At 49.9% G+C, this 15,057-nt stretch overlaps 1 protein-coding gene across 3 annotated transcripts in view; it reads left to right on the forward strand.

Annotated features, from left to right (window-relative positions):
• The window catches only part of SMARCC1 (SWI/SNF related, matrix associated, actin dependent regulator of chromatin subfamily c member 1), an 84,291-nt gene that overhangs the window by 47,302 nt on the left and 21,932 nt on the right, over window positions 1–15,057 (forward strand). For 2 of the 3 annotated variants that reach the window (XM_063303212.1, XM_063303214.1), the window contains 3 exons: window positions 5,240–5,498; window positions 5,788–5,949; window positions 14,199–14,260. In XM_063303212.1, coding sequence (XP_063159282.1) covers window positions 5,240–5,498; window positions 5,788–5,949; window positions 14,199–14,260 — 483 coding nt within the window. The remainder of the gene's footprint in view (window positions 1–5,239; window positions 5,499–5,787; window positions 5,950–14,198; window positions 14,261–15,057) is intronic. The other variant, XM_063303213.1, reaches the window with a different exon arrangement.

Consider the following 15,057-nt stretch of genomic DNA (forward strand, 5'->3'; position numbering starts at 1 on the left):
CCCTTCTGTCTCAGGGTCTTGAAAAAGAGCATTAAAATAGTAGTTGACCTTAAGTCGTCAGGGGAAAAAAGTGTGCTTAGTGGTTTCTGGGCACCTACAGATGTTTCTGCAGTTCCCGACTCTGGCAGGAGCTTCTGAATGAATCTTGTCACCTTGGTCAGGATCCTGAGAGTCGAAACAGGTCTCTTGTTTTTTTTTTAAAAAGGCCGAATTTCTCCCTGCGCCAGGATGCAGCTTCTGAGCACCTCTGCAGTATTACGACCCTTGTGGTTTTGTTTTGCTTTGACTGTTCAGGATGGGGCTGCTAGTAAGCGCCATCTGTGCTGTTTGACTAAGTGGGCCACATTTTTTTGTATGTCGCTGTTGCAAGATCCCTGTGTTCATATGCGTGGGGGAGCTTGCTGAGTGTAACGTTTGAATCTCCAAGCTGTATTAGCAGTCGGGCAATGGGAGCCGGTGGTCTCTGATGGAGCAGCTTTTTTCTGTTTGAGTGCGACACACACCCTGTCAAATTGTCTGGCTATCAAGAAAACGTAGGCTGAGCGTGTGCGTGTGTGTAGGTGTCTATAATGCAGTGAAGTTACGGGGGTGAGGTTGCTGTCCGGCTGCTTCTGGCCGCCTCTGGGCCAGCCCAGGTACCATTTCTCCAGGTTTTTTACTGCCTTCAGTTTTTCCAAGCATCGAGCCTTCTCCAGTGACCTCCGCCTTCCTCTCCCACGGCCAAGTATCCAGGTGCTCCAGCGAGCAAGCTAGTCTTCATCTGTGTGGCGTGATTTGTTCTTCTTGTAGTCCAAGGTCTTCTCCGTGGCTTTCGCAGCACCACAAATCAAAGGCATCGATCTTCCTTCGTCCAGCCTTTCAGATGGCCCACCTGTCACAGCCCTACATTACAGCCAGGGAAGAGGAGGCTTTGATAATACATGCCTTTGTTGTCAGAATGAGGCCTCTGAGTTTTGATATTCCGTCTAGATGGGCTATAAACTTCCTCCTAAGTGGCAGGCGTCTCTCTCCTTTATGGCCGCGATCCCTCCTGCAAATGAAACACACCTCCTTCCCGTTTTGGGAAGAGAGCCAGAATGCGTTCGGTTCTCTCCACGGGAGGAAATTTCCTCTGAGGAAGTCGTGTTACACCTGAAAATCAAGCGGTCTCTCAAATAAGTGAGTTCCACCGCCATCTGGGCACCCCTAAGGAGAGATTGAGGGAAGCTTCTTTGGGTTCACCCTGTTAAGAAAAGCTAGATAGCAGCTCCCTTAGGCTGGGTCTTGTGCCTGTCCACAGAGGGCTCCAAGTGAATTAATGCTGCCAGTCCTGGCCCTTTCACACTGAGAAGGCTGCCAGGGGGTCCTGGATCACTGTCCAGACCCTTCGCTCTCCGGTCCTGCCTCCGTCCCTTTCAGAACATCTGCTTCCATAGCATCTGGCAAAGTGGGTTTCCATGGACCGGGGAGGGCCTTTTTAAAAATGGTTTCGATTGAGGTTACTCCACGCGTGTTTCTGGGGACAAGTCAGTGCTAAAGGCTGCCGGGGTCCCTGGAGCAAATAAATGGTTCTGTTAACCGGAATTGGGGAGTGCTTAATCTCTGACCGTGCGCAAATAATTTCAGTCTGAACAATAAGGAGTTCCTGCCCTTTTGATCTCTGCAGAGGAGTAAAGTAATTCAGGAGGTAGCATCTAGGAGAGATGAGGCTCCCGTGTCCTTCAGCAGGCAGTATCTAAAGCAGCGTTCCTCAACCTTGACAGCTTGAAGATGTATGGACTTCAACGCCCAGAATTCCCCAGCCAGCCATGCTGGCTGGGGAATTCTGGGCGTTGAAGTGCACACATCTTCAAGTTGCCACGGTTAGGCAACTTGGGTTGGGTAAGGCAGTAGGTTAAACATGGACTGTGCACTCATTATGTTGTATTTTCCCTTCAGTTTTTTTGAAATAAACCTTTTCTTTCTTAAATTTAGTCTCTGGAGTTTCAGAGGCTCAAATCTAAACCCACCTGAATTTCACGCTACCTCCTCCCCCATCATCTTTAGGCGAACAGGCAATTCATTTGCCAAAACGGCAGAATAAGAAATGCTAAGCCATGTGTTTGGTCTTCAGATAGTCATTTAGAAATGTCTTCAAGAAAGCAAAAAATAAACCTGAAACCCCTTGAGCTCCGCCTGATGTGATAAATCTCTGTGCTGTGGTGTGGGTTGTCTTTATAACTGGCACTTACTGAACTGGCTCTTCGAACATGATACGTTACACTGAAGCACTCCTGCTTGCTTAGCGAACTCAGTCCCTGGTTCTGCGATAGCAGCCCCTGGTCTCGGTGATCAGTTGCCTGCGCCAGACACAGCCTTTCCCATTTGCCGATGATGGAAATAGACAAGGCCTGTGTTTGCAAGGACCGTGCCCCAAATCTGTGGACTGCACCATTCTGGGTACCTCTGGGTAGCCCATTTCATTCTTGTCATGCAGAAGTGACTCTGCACTGCAGTCTTTGCTCACTATGTGAGGTGCAGCGTCATGACGTATTTCTGTAAAAACTCCTCCTGTAATTGGTACACCGAGTGAGGTTATTGGCAGAAAGGTGTGTGTGTGTGTGTGTGTGCAATTTGTCTTGGAAATAGTGCGTCTGTGGTCTGCGATAGAGGTGGAAATACCGCTCAGCGATAAGATTTTGATTGCCTGGAAAATGGTGATCACACCTCAAGATAGAGAGGTTAACGCTGCTTTGATTATCAGGAGAGGAACATAGTACCTAGGATATTATTTAAAGCACGTGTCAGCATCTGATTGTTAAACATTTATGTATCTGTGTGTTATATTCATTGTTAAGATTGTGATTAGGATAGTGCAGTGATTTTTTTAAAATGTGTTAATGTGGTTTATTACCAGCCCAGAGGTGTCAGCTGATCTTGCAGAAATAAGAGGAGGAAGCAGTACGTTGTAGTACTGTGTTAAAATTGAACGGTTACTATGCAAGATGACAAGGCAGCTTCCTCCCTGCTAATCCATCCATCAAATTACAAACCAGGGTTCTGTGCCACCAAAGGCAACCAATAAACTATTCGGTGCTTTCCTTATGCTTTGAACCTAGAGATAAAACTCTAAGAAGGATTTAAATTTGTGTTTAACTCTCCCATTTCTAAATAGAGCCATTGGAAACCCTCAGAATACAGAGAAAATTCAAATTTATAGTGACCAGCTGAACGGTATGCAGGACATAAGGATGTGCCAAGAATGCACAGAAATCAAAGTTGACCTGGGTCAACCCTAGCGCAGGGAGTACAAGAGAGAGCGGTTTTCAGGAAAGTCTTCCCTGCAGGGTAGCCGCTCACACGCTGCACAGAGTCGAACCCTGCAACGTGATAACTTGTCCCTTCGTATTTAACTCACAAAAGGAAAAACGGATTTGGCACGACACTTCTCACCTCCTTGGCAACTGTATTCTGCCAGCATTTGCATCTGATCGGCGAACCTGAATTGAGGATAGGTTTGATGGAAAGCCCGGATAATGTGAAAAGACACCTCCTCCCTAAGAAAGAATGCATATTCCAAGGGCCCTAAATACATCTCGCGAATGCACGCCAATTACTGAAAGCGTGCAGATGTGCTAATTGTTCCAGTTGCCATAGTTTTTGCCTGTAATCCAGACACCTGGGCCTGTGGCTGCGTCTTCTGCTTGGATTAAGAGCTCAGAGTTTTCAGGGTGGAATGATCAAGGTGACCTTCGGGACGGGACAGAAAGGCCGGGCGATCCACTGAACTCTCAGCAGTTGTTTTTGTGCAAGCTTTTTCAGTTCACTCCTGTTCTGGCTGTGTTTGTGAGTTGTGCTGCGGTCCAGAGGGGAACTCAATGATGAACTCCTTGACTTTGGGGTACTCTTCCTTTCCTGTTGCTTGGGTCTAACCCCCTCAGTAGCTTCGCTCTTTCCTCCACATCTTGCTGTCCATGCCAGCTGGGAAGGACCAGAAATGGATGTCCAGCCTGCCTGGAAAGCAGGGGCGCGGGGGAGCGTAGAAGTAAGATCTTTTCCATGCCAAGTGGAAGGTTAAGTTGTTGGTTGCCATCCGTGACGTGGGCTGGGTGTGTGCACAAAATGGATAAATGCGTCAAATACTTAGTTCTTCCCCACACCAGACACTGGACTTGCGAGGCTGAGATCAAATTTAAATCTTTCGCATTCTCCTCCCAGTGAATGGAGCTGGACTTAACGATTTGGGGGGCAGGGGGAGAGATAATCCAAAGAACCTGGTTTGTTTCAGTCCAAAAAGAAGAATACAGGCTACGTTTTCGATAAGAGGCAGCTATGCATGGGCAATTATGCTCAGAGTGATCCCACCCCAGCCTGGGTATCACGAAGCAAGGAGAAAACAAGGGTGGGCACTTTCTTCAAGGAAGCAAAAGGGCATTGCAAGGGAAGGAGCCTTGAATGCAGCCCAAAGACAGGGAGGGAGGGAGGGAGGGGCAAACAGTGATACCATCGGTTGTGGGGCTGGAAACGGAGGGTGGGGGCTAATGGGTGAGTCAAGTTAGCAGCAGCCAGAATGGCGAATACTTCTCGGCCTGCTCTGGAGAAGGAAAAGCGTCCTCTTTCAAAATTGAGTTAAAAGCAAGGTAAAGGCATCCTCAAGTCAAGTTTAGCCTCTGGTGACTGCGTGGAGACGTTCATCCTGTTTTCTTGGCAACAGGACAGGAGGGCTCTGCTGTTGACTCTTCGCAGTATGCTGTTCCTGCTTCGTCCCCCTCCCCCTCCCCCTCCCCCTCCCATCCAAGGCCCCAGTCACCCGCCTATTCCAGGCTGCAACCAAGGCCTCAGCCAAGCTCCCCACCCCCGGCCGATCTTCAGGAAAAACCCCAAGCTCCCTCTGGAACCCAACCTTTGCCATTGCTCTGGCGCACGTAACTTCCTTTGCAGCGGCTTTTATTACATCAACCTTGCATTCGCTGTTCCGGAATTCACATTGCTCAGCTCTTCAGTGTGTGCTTTCTGTGTATAATTGTCGCCGCTTTTTATTCCCCATAAAAGGGAAAGCCGTAAATGTGCTGTTTGTGAAAAAGAGTGGTTGTGTTGCGTTAGAATTCCTAACACCTAGATCCAGTCTCGACCAGGCTGAACACTGTTTTTGATTTATCTGACGAACTAGTCACTTCTGCTCTTCTTATTCGCAGTAGCAAATGTATGAAGATGCTGGCATGGATGGGGTGCTGGTGTCCGTGTGGTTCTCTCCTTAAAAGCATGTTTTCCTCTCTCTCAGGCTTTGGAGATGTACAAGGATGACTGGAATAAAGTCTCTGAGCATGTGGGGAGCCGAACCCAGGACGAGTGCATCCTCCATTTCCTGAGACTTCCCATTGAGGACCCGTACCTGGAGAACTCCGATGCCTCCCTGGGCCCTTTGGCTTACCAGCCAGTCCCTTTCAGTCAGTCTGGAAATCCCGTGATGAGCACTGTGGCGTTCCTGGCATCGGTCGTGGACCCCCGGGTGGCTTCAGCGGCAGCCAAAGCAGCCTTAGGTATGGTGCCACCACCTTACAAGTCTGTTCGAGGAGGGTTTCTGCCTGTCCTTGGAAATCCCCTCCCGTTGCACTGCGTGAACGCTCACAAATGCACAGTTAAAAGCTGCATGGAAAGATCCCGGCATTTGGAAGGTTGGATCAAAGCTGATCTGTTCATCCAGGCTGTTTCAGCCTCAGGCCTCCTTCCTGGGTCTCCCAGTTTGTGGCCTTCTGCCATTTATCTTGACTGTTGAAAATCCTTCCGCGGAGTCCCAGTCGTTCAGATTCATCTCTGATTCTTTGACAGAGGAATTCTCCCGAGTCCGAGAGGAAGTACCCCTGGAGCTGGTTGAGGCTCACATCAAGAAGGTGCAAGAGGCAGCCCGGGTCTCTGGGAAGGTGGACCCCACCTATGGGCTGGAGAGCAGCTGCATTGCCGGAACAACCCCCGATGAGCCAGAGAAGCTCGGTATGTGCCGGGGGGGCGGCCAGAGCCGTTGGCTATTAAGCCCAGCCTCTGAAGTCTTTTTATATCAACCAGAAGCGATGATCCGGCCGTAGGCACCACGTGCGGGACACGGTGTGTGTTTTCTGAGTATCGGTGGGGTATGAAGGAGCACTGAAGAGGTAGTCCAGGGATTTCAAACTGTCTTGCAAGTCCATGTTTGTGTCCAAGAAGAATATTTATTGCACGAGGGTTTCAGTTGACACTTCGTGTTTGCAGAGTCCCCCACCCCCCATTTAGAATAATGGCTCAGTTGAAGCCTTAGCAGTGCTTTCCCGCACCTTGTTCTGACAGCTGTCACTCTCTGAAGCACACGGTCACTAGCATGACTCTTCCCCCGAGCCTGTGCAGTGTCTGTTGGCGGCTCCACCATTTCCCTCTCCTGTTCAGTGCTAGGAGACGGAATAAGTTTAACGGTGGTACGGGCTGAAAACCTACAGCTCCAGCCTTCTGAAGGTTCTGTCTTACCTGTTTGTGAGTGAAAGATGGCTGGCTAACAGACATAATCAGGCCCTCGGTGATCTTAACACGATTGATTGATTGATTGATTGATTGATTGATTGATTGATTGATTGATTGATTGATTTTTTAAAATTTATTAGGGCCATGCACTCCAGAAGACTCTAGGTGGCTTACAGTGTTCAAATATATAATTAAATATATCCTAAGATAGTAACGGAGAAAGGGACAATTTCAGTTGTTCTAAAATAGCCTTTCTCAGCTGGGGTTCTGGGAGAGATTGTGACTGAAAAAAGTTAACGTTTGCTTTTTTTTAACCTCATGCTCTGCACGGTGCTAGAGCTCATAGTGGTGGGAATTTTTATGTGTTGCAACTTAGCTGCTGTCCTGCTGCTTTGCTGTTGTTGTAAATGTCGCAAAACATGGGTTGTGAAGGTTAGAAATTAATTGTATTGCGAGGTTTTCGTATTTTTTTGTGATTTTTATGCAGGGGCTTCCTGTGACCTGAATATTATTCCACGGATTCTTCCAGGGTGAAAAGGTTGAGAAAGGCTGGTCTGAAATCTCTTTATGGGCTGATGGGAGTGGCCGTGCAAGAAGATCTGGAGAGCACAGGTTAAGACTGCGCTCTCCAGATCTTACTGGGTCTAAGGCGTTTTGAGCCAGGCAGAATCCCCCCCCCCCCACTGTGTGATGGGAGATTGAATCCTGCGTTCCACCTTGAGATGTCAGAATTGGACAAATGTTCCCTTGCGTATATTCGGCAGGGTTAGTCAGAAACTGCATGGCTTCTGGGGCCCATGGTCCACTCTCAGGCCTACAATCACCCCTTCTCTCCAAATGTTTCATCATTTTCCAGACAGTAGAATCAGCGCTGGGTTCTCAACCAGTGGATCATCTGCTGCGTTTACATACCTCAAATCTGGGTAGAGTGTTTGGGCAAAGCTTGTTTGTATGACTGCTCAGCTTGCAAAATGCAATTCTGGAAGGTAACATGGGATCAAAAACAAAGCTAGATAAACAATAAGCATTAAAAAATCACAGCAGCACAGCCTGGCTGGGGAATTCTGGGAGTTGAAGTCCACACACCTTAAAGTTGCTACGGTTGAGAAACCCTGATCTAGAAGAACGTGGATCTAATACATGAGCAGCCCCACTTACAGCCCTGAGGACCCTGTCCACGTCCTGGGGACCAGCTCAGACTCTTCTGAGATGGTGATGATGTTGTTATTTTATCCTGCCTTTTTTATATCTAACTCAAGGGGGTGAACGTACCTAATCCTCCTGCCTCCTATTTCCCCCACAACAGCAACCCTGTGAGGTGGGCTGGGCTGAGAGAGAGGGACTGGCCCCAAGTCCCCCAGCCGGCTTTCGTGCCTCAGGCGGGACTAGAACTCCCAGCTCCCGGTTTCTAGGCCAGCAGCTTGACCCCAGGGCATGGTGCAGTCCTCTCCGTAGGGACCACCAAGCCTGAGTCCATCTCCGAGCAGCTCTGCATAACTGTCTGCGGTTTGTCTCAAATGGTCTTCGTTTTGCTGCCCCTCACCGCAAGGCAGTCCTCCCTAAAGGCCGGACTCCCTCCCTCCCTGGCTTCCTCCAGTGGCGCCCGAGACGCCCCTTCTCTGCGGCTGAGCCCCAGCTCAGCTTCTGGGCGAAGCCTCACCCCCTCCCTCCCCCTAGATGGGCTTTTCCTGCGTTTGCCCAACCAGCGGTTGAACGGGTGGTCTCCTCCTGACCTTGCAGCCTGCCACGATAAATCACCCAAAACGCAAGCCCTCCAGCCCATTGCCAGCCTGAGCTGAGTGACAGGCCGCAAGCTGGTGGCTGCGGCAACACAACGGGGGGCCTCTTCGCCTGGGAGTGGAGATGGGAGCCCGGCAGCCGCCAGGCAGGTGGTGCCGGCAGTGCTCGGGCACCGGGCGTAGCCCTTGGCTGACGTGTTAGCCAGCTTGCCTATCATCAGAGGACAGTCTGGAGGGCCTGGAGGGGGACGTTTCTCGGCTAGCTGAAGTACGTAGATGCAGGCGGCAGAAGGAGACGGACTGGCAGGGCCGCAAAGGCAGCCGAATCATTTTAATATTGGAGGCCGAGCCTCGATTCCTCCTCACCTGTTTTTCCAGGCTGAGCTGACGCAAATAAAAGAGGGAGAGGGATTTTAGAACTAATATTAGCCGCTACCATGATTTATATCGGCTGGGGACTAATGGAATAAATTAGGGCAGCGTGCTTTGGCTCGATGGAGCTGGGTTGCTGGACGGCCTGCAGGAGCTGCGCTTCGCAACAGCTCCTCCCAGGAAGGCACGGGGGGGGGGGGCTGGGCCTCCACCAAGCCTGCACACACGTGGGTGACCAGATAAGCTGCGGAGCGTCATGCCTTCCCCAAAAGGCCCAGGCATTTCTGCACAGCTAAAACGGATGGGTTGTGCCAAAAGATCGTTGCTCGAGAGAGCTTTTGAAAAATAGCCCTTGGGGATGCACTCTCAATTTTAATTAGCGTAGCAGAGAAATACAGTTGCGGCCGCTCATCTCTGACTAAAATAAAAAGGGGCAGGATTGTGGTGGAATGTAATCCGGGAGCTGCCCGTGATCGGTCCTTTGCCAGAGCCGCTGCTTGGTGAGGTGGTGGACCCAGCGCCCTCCTGGCGCTGTGAAAGTGAAGGGTCTGCATATGGATCAGGGACTGTGGGAATTTCAGGCTGGGGTAGGCGTCCAAGGCTGCACAAGGTTTTGCTTGGTATATTGAGGACCACGTGGGGCCAGAGCCATGTTTGGGAGGGATCAAACGGGTGCATCAAACACCTGCAGGCTCCAAAGCGCTCATTTCACATCTTAGAACCCATCAAGATGTAAAAATAAAATGATTGTTTGAAGCTGCGTACTCTGACGGCAGAAAAGAGGATTCTGGCAGGCTACGCGTGGCCTCCACGCTATACTTTTTGCACCCTGTTGTAGGCTGGCACCCTTGGAAAGAAGTGGGTTAGGAATGCTGGCGCAAAGTGTGGCGGTTCAGATTAGATTAACCTGTAGTCAGTCTCATTATTGTGCTGAGGAAAGGGTCAAGGCCTCCCTCGTGCCTCTACTTTGTAGTCCCTTTCATGGTGGGCAAAAGGGACGGCTAGCGAGCTGCTTATGGGCCCACGCGCACCTCAGAGAGAGCGGGCTGCTCTTTAGTTTCTACAGGTGAGCCGCGTGAGCCGGGGAACAGCTTCTGGGCCTGCACAGGCACTATCAGAGATGCAGATCTTGTACAGGCCCCCGAGTGGCACGCGAGGCCTCCCCTGCAAAGCCAATGCGGCTCCCCCCGAGGTGCTTGTAGGATGTACTTTATGGAGTTTCCCTTCCAAGAAAGAGCAGGAAAAGGCACCTGGGAAGCTGGTGTGTTTTCGGTGGGCTCAGAACTGAAGGATGGTTCCTTGGATGAAGAGGCCTGCAAATGTGCAGTAGCTGCAAGAAAACAGGGTTCCCTTTCTACCTGGCGGCTTGAAAGGTGGGAGAACACCCAATAGACCATTTCCAGACTGGATGGCCAGTTCTCTTGTCACAATGGGGTTAGGAAGAGGACCAAGGGGATGCCCAGCAAGAAGCAGAGCCCATGCTCCAGGGCCCAGCAACAAGGCCAGGCTGGCAATCGGTTCCACCATTCCTGCCCTTGGTCTAGCAGACATCCCCAGGCAGCCCTCAAGCACACAACATGTCAGCAAAAGACGGAATGCTGTAGGAGCTCAGTGCTCTTCCGAGGGCTGCTGGTCTGGCCAGACCTGATCAGGGTCAGAAGCTGCTGCTGGGCCAGCGTTTCTCAACCTTCGCCACTTGAAGATAGGTGGACTGTGCTGGCTGGGGAATTCTGGGACTTGAAGTCCACACAGCTTCAAGTGGCCAAGGTTGAGAAACGCTGTGCTAGACTGTAGAGAACAATTCGGGCTCGGTAAGTTCACTGAAATGACGCTGACCTCTGAAGGTCTTGTGGAACTCTACCTTGGAAACTCACAGCTGTCAGACTCTTCTTGAAATCTGACTCCATCCACCTTTAGATTCCCTCTCTTGGTGTTTCCCTCCACAATCTGCCAATGCAATTTTTCGTGTGATACTTGAATCAAATTTAAGACCTTGAGATTAGCCTGTTGGACTGATGGCTTCAAGAGACCCGATGAGCACGCTCTGGTCAGGCCTGGGTGCCCGTCAAGTTCGTTGTCTGTTCGGATGAGATTCAAAACCAGAAATAGCTGGGCCAGTTCACTGCTGGGGTTCCCTGTTGGGGGGGGGGCAAAGAAGGAAACAAAGGCAAGCCCATCCCAACGTTCCCGAGCTGGTCTGAGCTCGAGGGACAGCAGCAGGAATGAATCTTAAAACTTGGAAAATTGCCCTTTTGCTTTAGGAAAGGCAAAACTTACTGCATTGATTTAGGCTCAGTGTTTAATGCTCCTAAGGACAGTTCAAAATGTGAGGCACTCTGCTGTTTCCTGATGCGTTGATGGTAGGCTCCTGTTGTTTCAGTGTAGAAGAGGCCATCTTCAACATTGCAGGATGTGAGAGAGACCAGTTTTTGATCAGCCTAAAAGGGAACGGCATAAGGGCAGAGAGAGTAGTACTGTGGTGACTTTGAAGGAGCTTGCTTGCTTGCTTTATTCTTGAAGAAATGTAAGAGTCTCTTTGTCGTGCCTAAAACTGTCTACTCCAAGAGGTTCTCCAGGATGAGAAGAACCATCCATAGCTGCCCAGAGTCGTGTTTGAGATGGGCGGTGAAAAAATGTGCTAAATAAAATAAAAATAAAATCCCAATGCCTGCCCCCTGAGACTTACACGCGAAGCCGCATGTTTCCCACAAAGATGCCACCCCCTGGTTTCAGCTGGTCTGTTAGTAGCTGGTCTAGAAAAATAGTAGACAGCCTAATTGTGATCTTAGCAGGCACAGGCGAAGAAAAGAATCCTGATAATAGTACTTACTCATTGTATTTTTAATCCATCCACTAAATGAAATCCGTTTTATCCGCTGTTGTTTGGTGGACCTGTCCGTGCGGATGAACCCTTTGACCCAGTTCAGGAATGAGCTCATCAGAGCAGGAGTGCAGCCTGTATTTGGACAGTCTTCCTGTTTCACATTTCTTCTAAATGGGAGATTTCTTTTAAATCTCTTCCTATCCCGCTGCTCTGTCTCGCTGGTGGCTTCCCTCTGCCAAGTCACAACGACGTTTCTGGCACCTCGCTAATGCTGTGCTGGAATAGCAGCTGACCGTCCCCCCCTGTTCCAGTGGTGATCAGGGACCTTCCCACAGGAGGGGGTAGAGTCCTGTATATTGATTTCTGTAACAGCCTGCGCTCTGTGCATCTGATCCAGATGTTTTCTGTCGCTGAAAGCCTTAGTCCAGGCCTTCACAAGCGTGTCCTCCTAACTACTGAGGGCAGGGTATTGGCTTTTATTTCTGTTCGGTAACGTTTGAGGAGGTGGCTGTGATGGGCTGACAGGAGGAGTGGTGCGGCCCTGCACTCACAGAGTTGCCCACAGGTTACCCAGAAGACACGGCTGGGGTGAGAAGGATAAGTTGGAGAGGAGAGTCGGATGGTGTGGAAAGAGGCTTCATGCGAAAACTAGAGGCTGGGGCATCATGGGCAGGTGGCTTCGCAAAGGGAGATCTGTTTGGTCACAGCCTCTCCCCTGTTCAGTTTGGGTTCATCTGTCTTGGAAGGTGGGCGGCCGTTCTGGTTCTGCTAGAGGTGGCTGCTGCTGCTGCTGCTGCTGCAGCAGCAGAAATACGAGGCAGCAGGCCAAGGACCACGGAGCCAGGTGCCAGGTGAGGGACCGGCAGCAGATGCACCCTCCGGAGAAAGGCAGAGAACCAGCAGGGATCTAAGGGGGACCAAGATGTACCGAAAGGAGGAACACTGCAGGCCAGGTTGGGCAACTGCCTTCCAGCTGTGGAAAGGAGGAGATGAAGGAGGCAGGTCTCCACGCTGTGACTCCAAGGATCACAGGCACCTTCTGTAACCAGGCCCATATTTTGCATCCCGCCTAATACATACAGTTGCTTCGAACACCAGGGCCAGACAACGCAAGGCTTCCCTACTCTACCCACTAATAAGTCCTTGCCATGTGTTGTTCTTCTAATTGATCATCATGAGAGTTTTATATATCTAATTAACTTATTTTACAGGCTGTGTGGAGGTGTTGAGTGGCAATTACTTAGGACTGTTTACTCTGCCAAGGCATTCAGTCCTGGGCCTATAAATTATGGCAGTTAAGAAAATGCGCATAAGCACATTTAATTTGCTTAATCTGTTCCCATTTCTAAGGTTGGGTTTCTGCCTTTCAACAGATGCTGGGACCCAATGCATCAGAAAAATAATTATAAATCCCTGTGGTTGCCCCAAGCTTTCAGGAAACAGATATTAAGGAGCTTTTCGTGTTGCTGTTGGGTTGCGTTGTCAAAGCTCCAAGTCTTGTTTTCATTAATAAAATTATAACGGAAGCATCTCTCTTCATGTGCAGTCCCAATTCAAGGAGCCCCCACGAAGAATGCGGCATCCATTCAGGTTCTAAAACAGCACATTTTTCTCCGCCCCACCAAACCCTCAACATTTCTTAGAAACTCACTGGTCTATTTTGAGATCAGCCCAAGAATAATTTAAGAGGGAACCAAATGGAGCATAGGAGTCATTTTGCCGTTGAACCGCTCTCATGTCAAACTTCTGCGTAGTGTTTTAAAGCTGGAGAACCTTCTGAAAGATGTGAGCCTTCATCACGTGCTGTTTCCCGCTTCCTTTCCTGAAATCCAAGAAAGGGTGCTGCTTAGCTGAATCCTGTATTTCTTTAGGATGGGCCAATCTTGCTTTCAAACATGCCAGTGCATCCTCAAGTGACTTCAGCCTGTTTTTTTAGGTCTGAGCTGTAGGTTCACAATAATAGCTCTCGGAATGCCAGATCAGTCATCGACATCTTGAGATGAAACCAGGACATCGGTTGTAGTCACATGCCTCACTTACAAGCCAGAGAAGAGTTGCCTTGGCTGAGCTAAAGGCTGAGCATGGGCTGAGCACTGAAGGCTCGTTCTCATTCTGCCGAGAGGAGCACTGCAGCCATGCCCGTCCCTTGTCCCGTTCCCTTCAACATGAAGCACGTCCTGCTGGAAGGTCCACAATTCTGAAGGCGTGGGGGTCTCTCTGGGTGGGTGTCCAGGTCCTTCCTCTGTGCTTGGCCTTAGTTCTGGGTAACGTTGATCTGTAAGTTTTATTCCTCTTCCCGAGCACTGTTGGCTGCTAACAGGACTGAAATCTTCTGGCTTTGTGCAAAGCTCCAATGCCAAGGGTGTGTGTGTGTGTGTGTGTGTTTCCACTGCTCCTGTGCCAGGATTATCCAGACACCTATCAGTAACCGTAGTGTCAGCGGACTGTTAGACGTAACGGTTATGGGCATCCTCCGGTGTGAGTTGCTGGGAAAATTAAGGGAAGAGGGTAATTGCCAAGTTCACCTGCTCCCGAACATTGCAAGAGGATGGAGACTGCTCATCGCTGGGCTTCTGGTGAGCTGCCTCCGTGCCCTTGAAACGGCTGCGGTGGTGCTCGGTTGCACAAGTGAAACACTGGGGTCCAGAGCAGCTTTTACCACCGATCTGCTCTGCACTCCTGATTGGTTTAACCCGAAGCAACCGAGGATTGAGCTGTGAGCGCAGCACCCATCCAGCGCGGCAACGATGATCAGTTATCCACCCCGGTTGCTATGAGATCTTCTTTGTATTGAGCGTTGACGCTCTGTCTTGCAGATGGAGCTGAAGAAGAGAAGATGGACACCGACACAGATGGAACACAGGCAGAAAGGGTTAAGGTCTGGCAACGTCCAATGCACTTCCTTTTTCTCATGCAGGGTTGAGTGAATTTGAAGTACAGGTAGTCCTCACTTAACAACTACAATTGGGGCTGGCATTTTGGTTGCTAAGTGAAGCTGTCATTAAGTGAATCCAACCTGATTTTACAACCTTTTTTATGGTGGTGGTTAAGCAAATCACCATGGGCATTAAGCGAACCACGTGGTCGTTAAGCAGATCACACAGTTGCCCATTGATTTTGCTTGCCAGAAGCTGGCCAGGAAGGTTGAAAATGGTGATCACGTGACCACAGGATGCTGTGATGGTCATACATGCAGACCAGCTGCCAAGCACCCAAATCGCGATCACGTGACTGGGGGGACACTGTGACGGTCATAAGCATGAGAACCAGTTGTAAGTCGGTTTTTTCCAGCACCATCATAAGTCTGAACCGTCATTAAACAAATGGTTGTTAAGTGAGGATTACCTGTAATAAGTTTAGGTAACCACATTGTTTTCTGCTTAAATAACACCTTAGTTGTATATTCTTTACATCTGCTGCTGAAAAGAGGAGTGTAAGGTGCATTTCCCTCCAGAGTAAAGAGAGTATGGTTTGGGGCATGTAGGGGCAATCGTACCTGCAGGATGGAGTCCCAGGACCCTGGCAGTGGAGAAACAGCACTGGGTTCCCCTCGTGGCTGAGTGAAGGTTCTCTGCCCAGGTTCTGGAGAGATGCTTTCATTACATCAGGGTACCAGAGAACGCTCCTCTAGAAGTAGGGTTTTTTCCCCACTTAATCTAGGCTGCTGTTTGATAA

The sequence above is a fragment of the Candoia aspera genome, chromosome 4 (assembly GCF_035149785.1).
Source record: "Candoia aspera isolate rCanAsp1 chromosome 4, rCanAsp1.hap2, whole genome shotgun sequence".
Taxonomy (NCBI): domain Eukaryota; kingdom Metazoa; phylum Chordata; class Lepidosauria; order Squamata; family Boidae; genus Candoia; species Candoia aspera.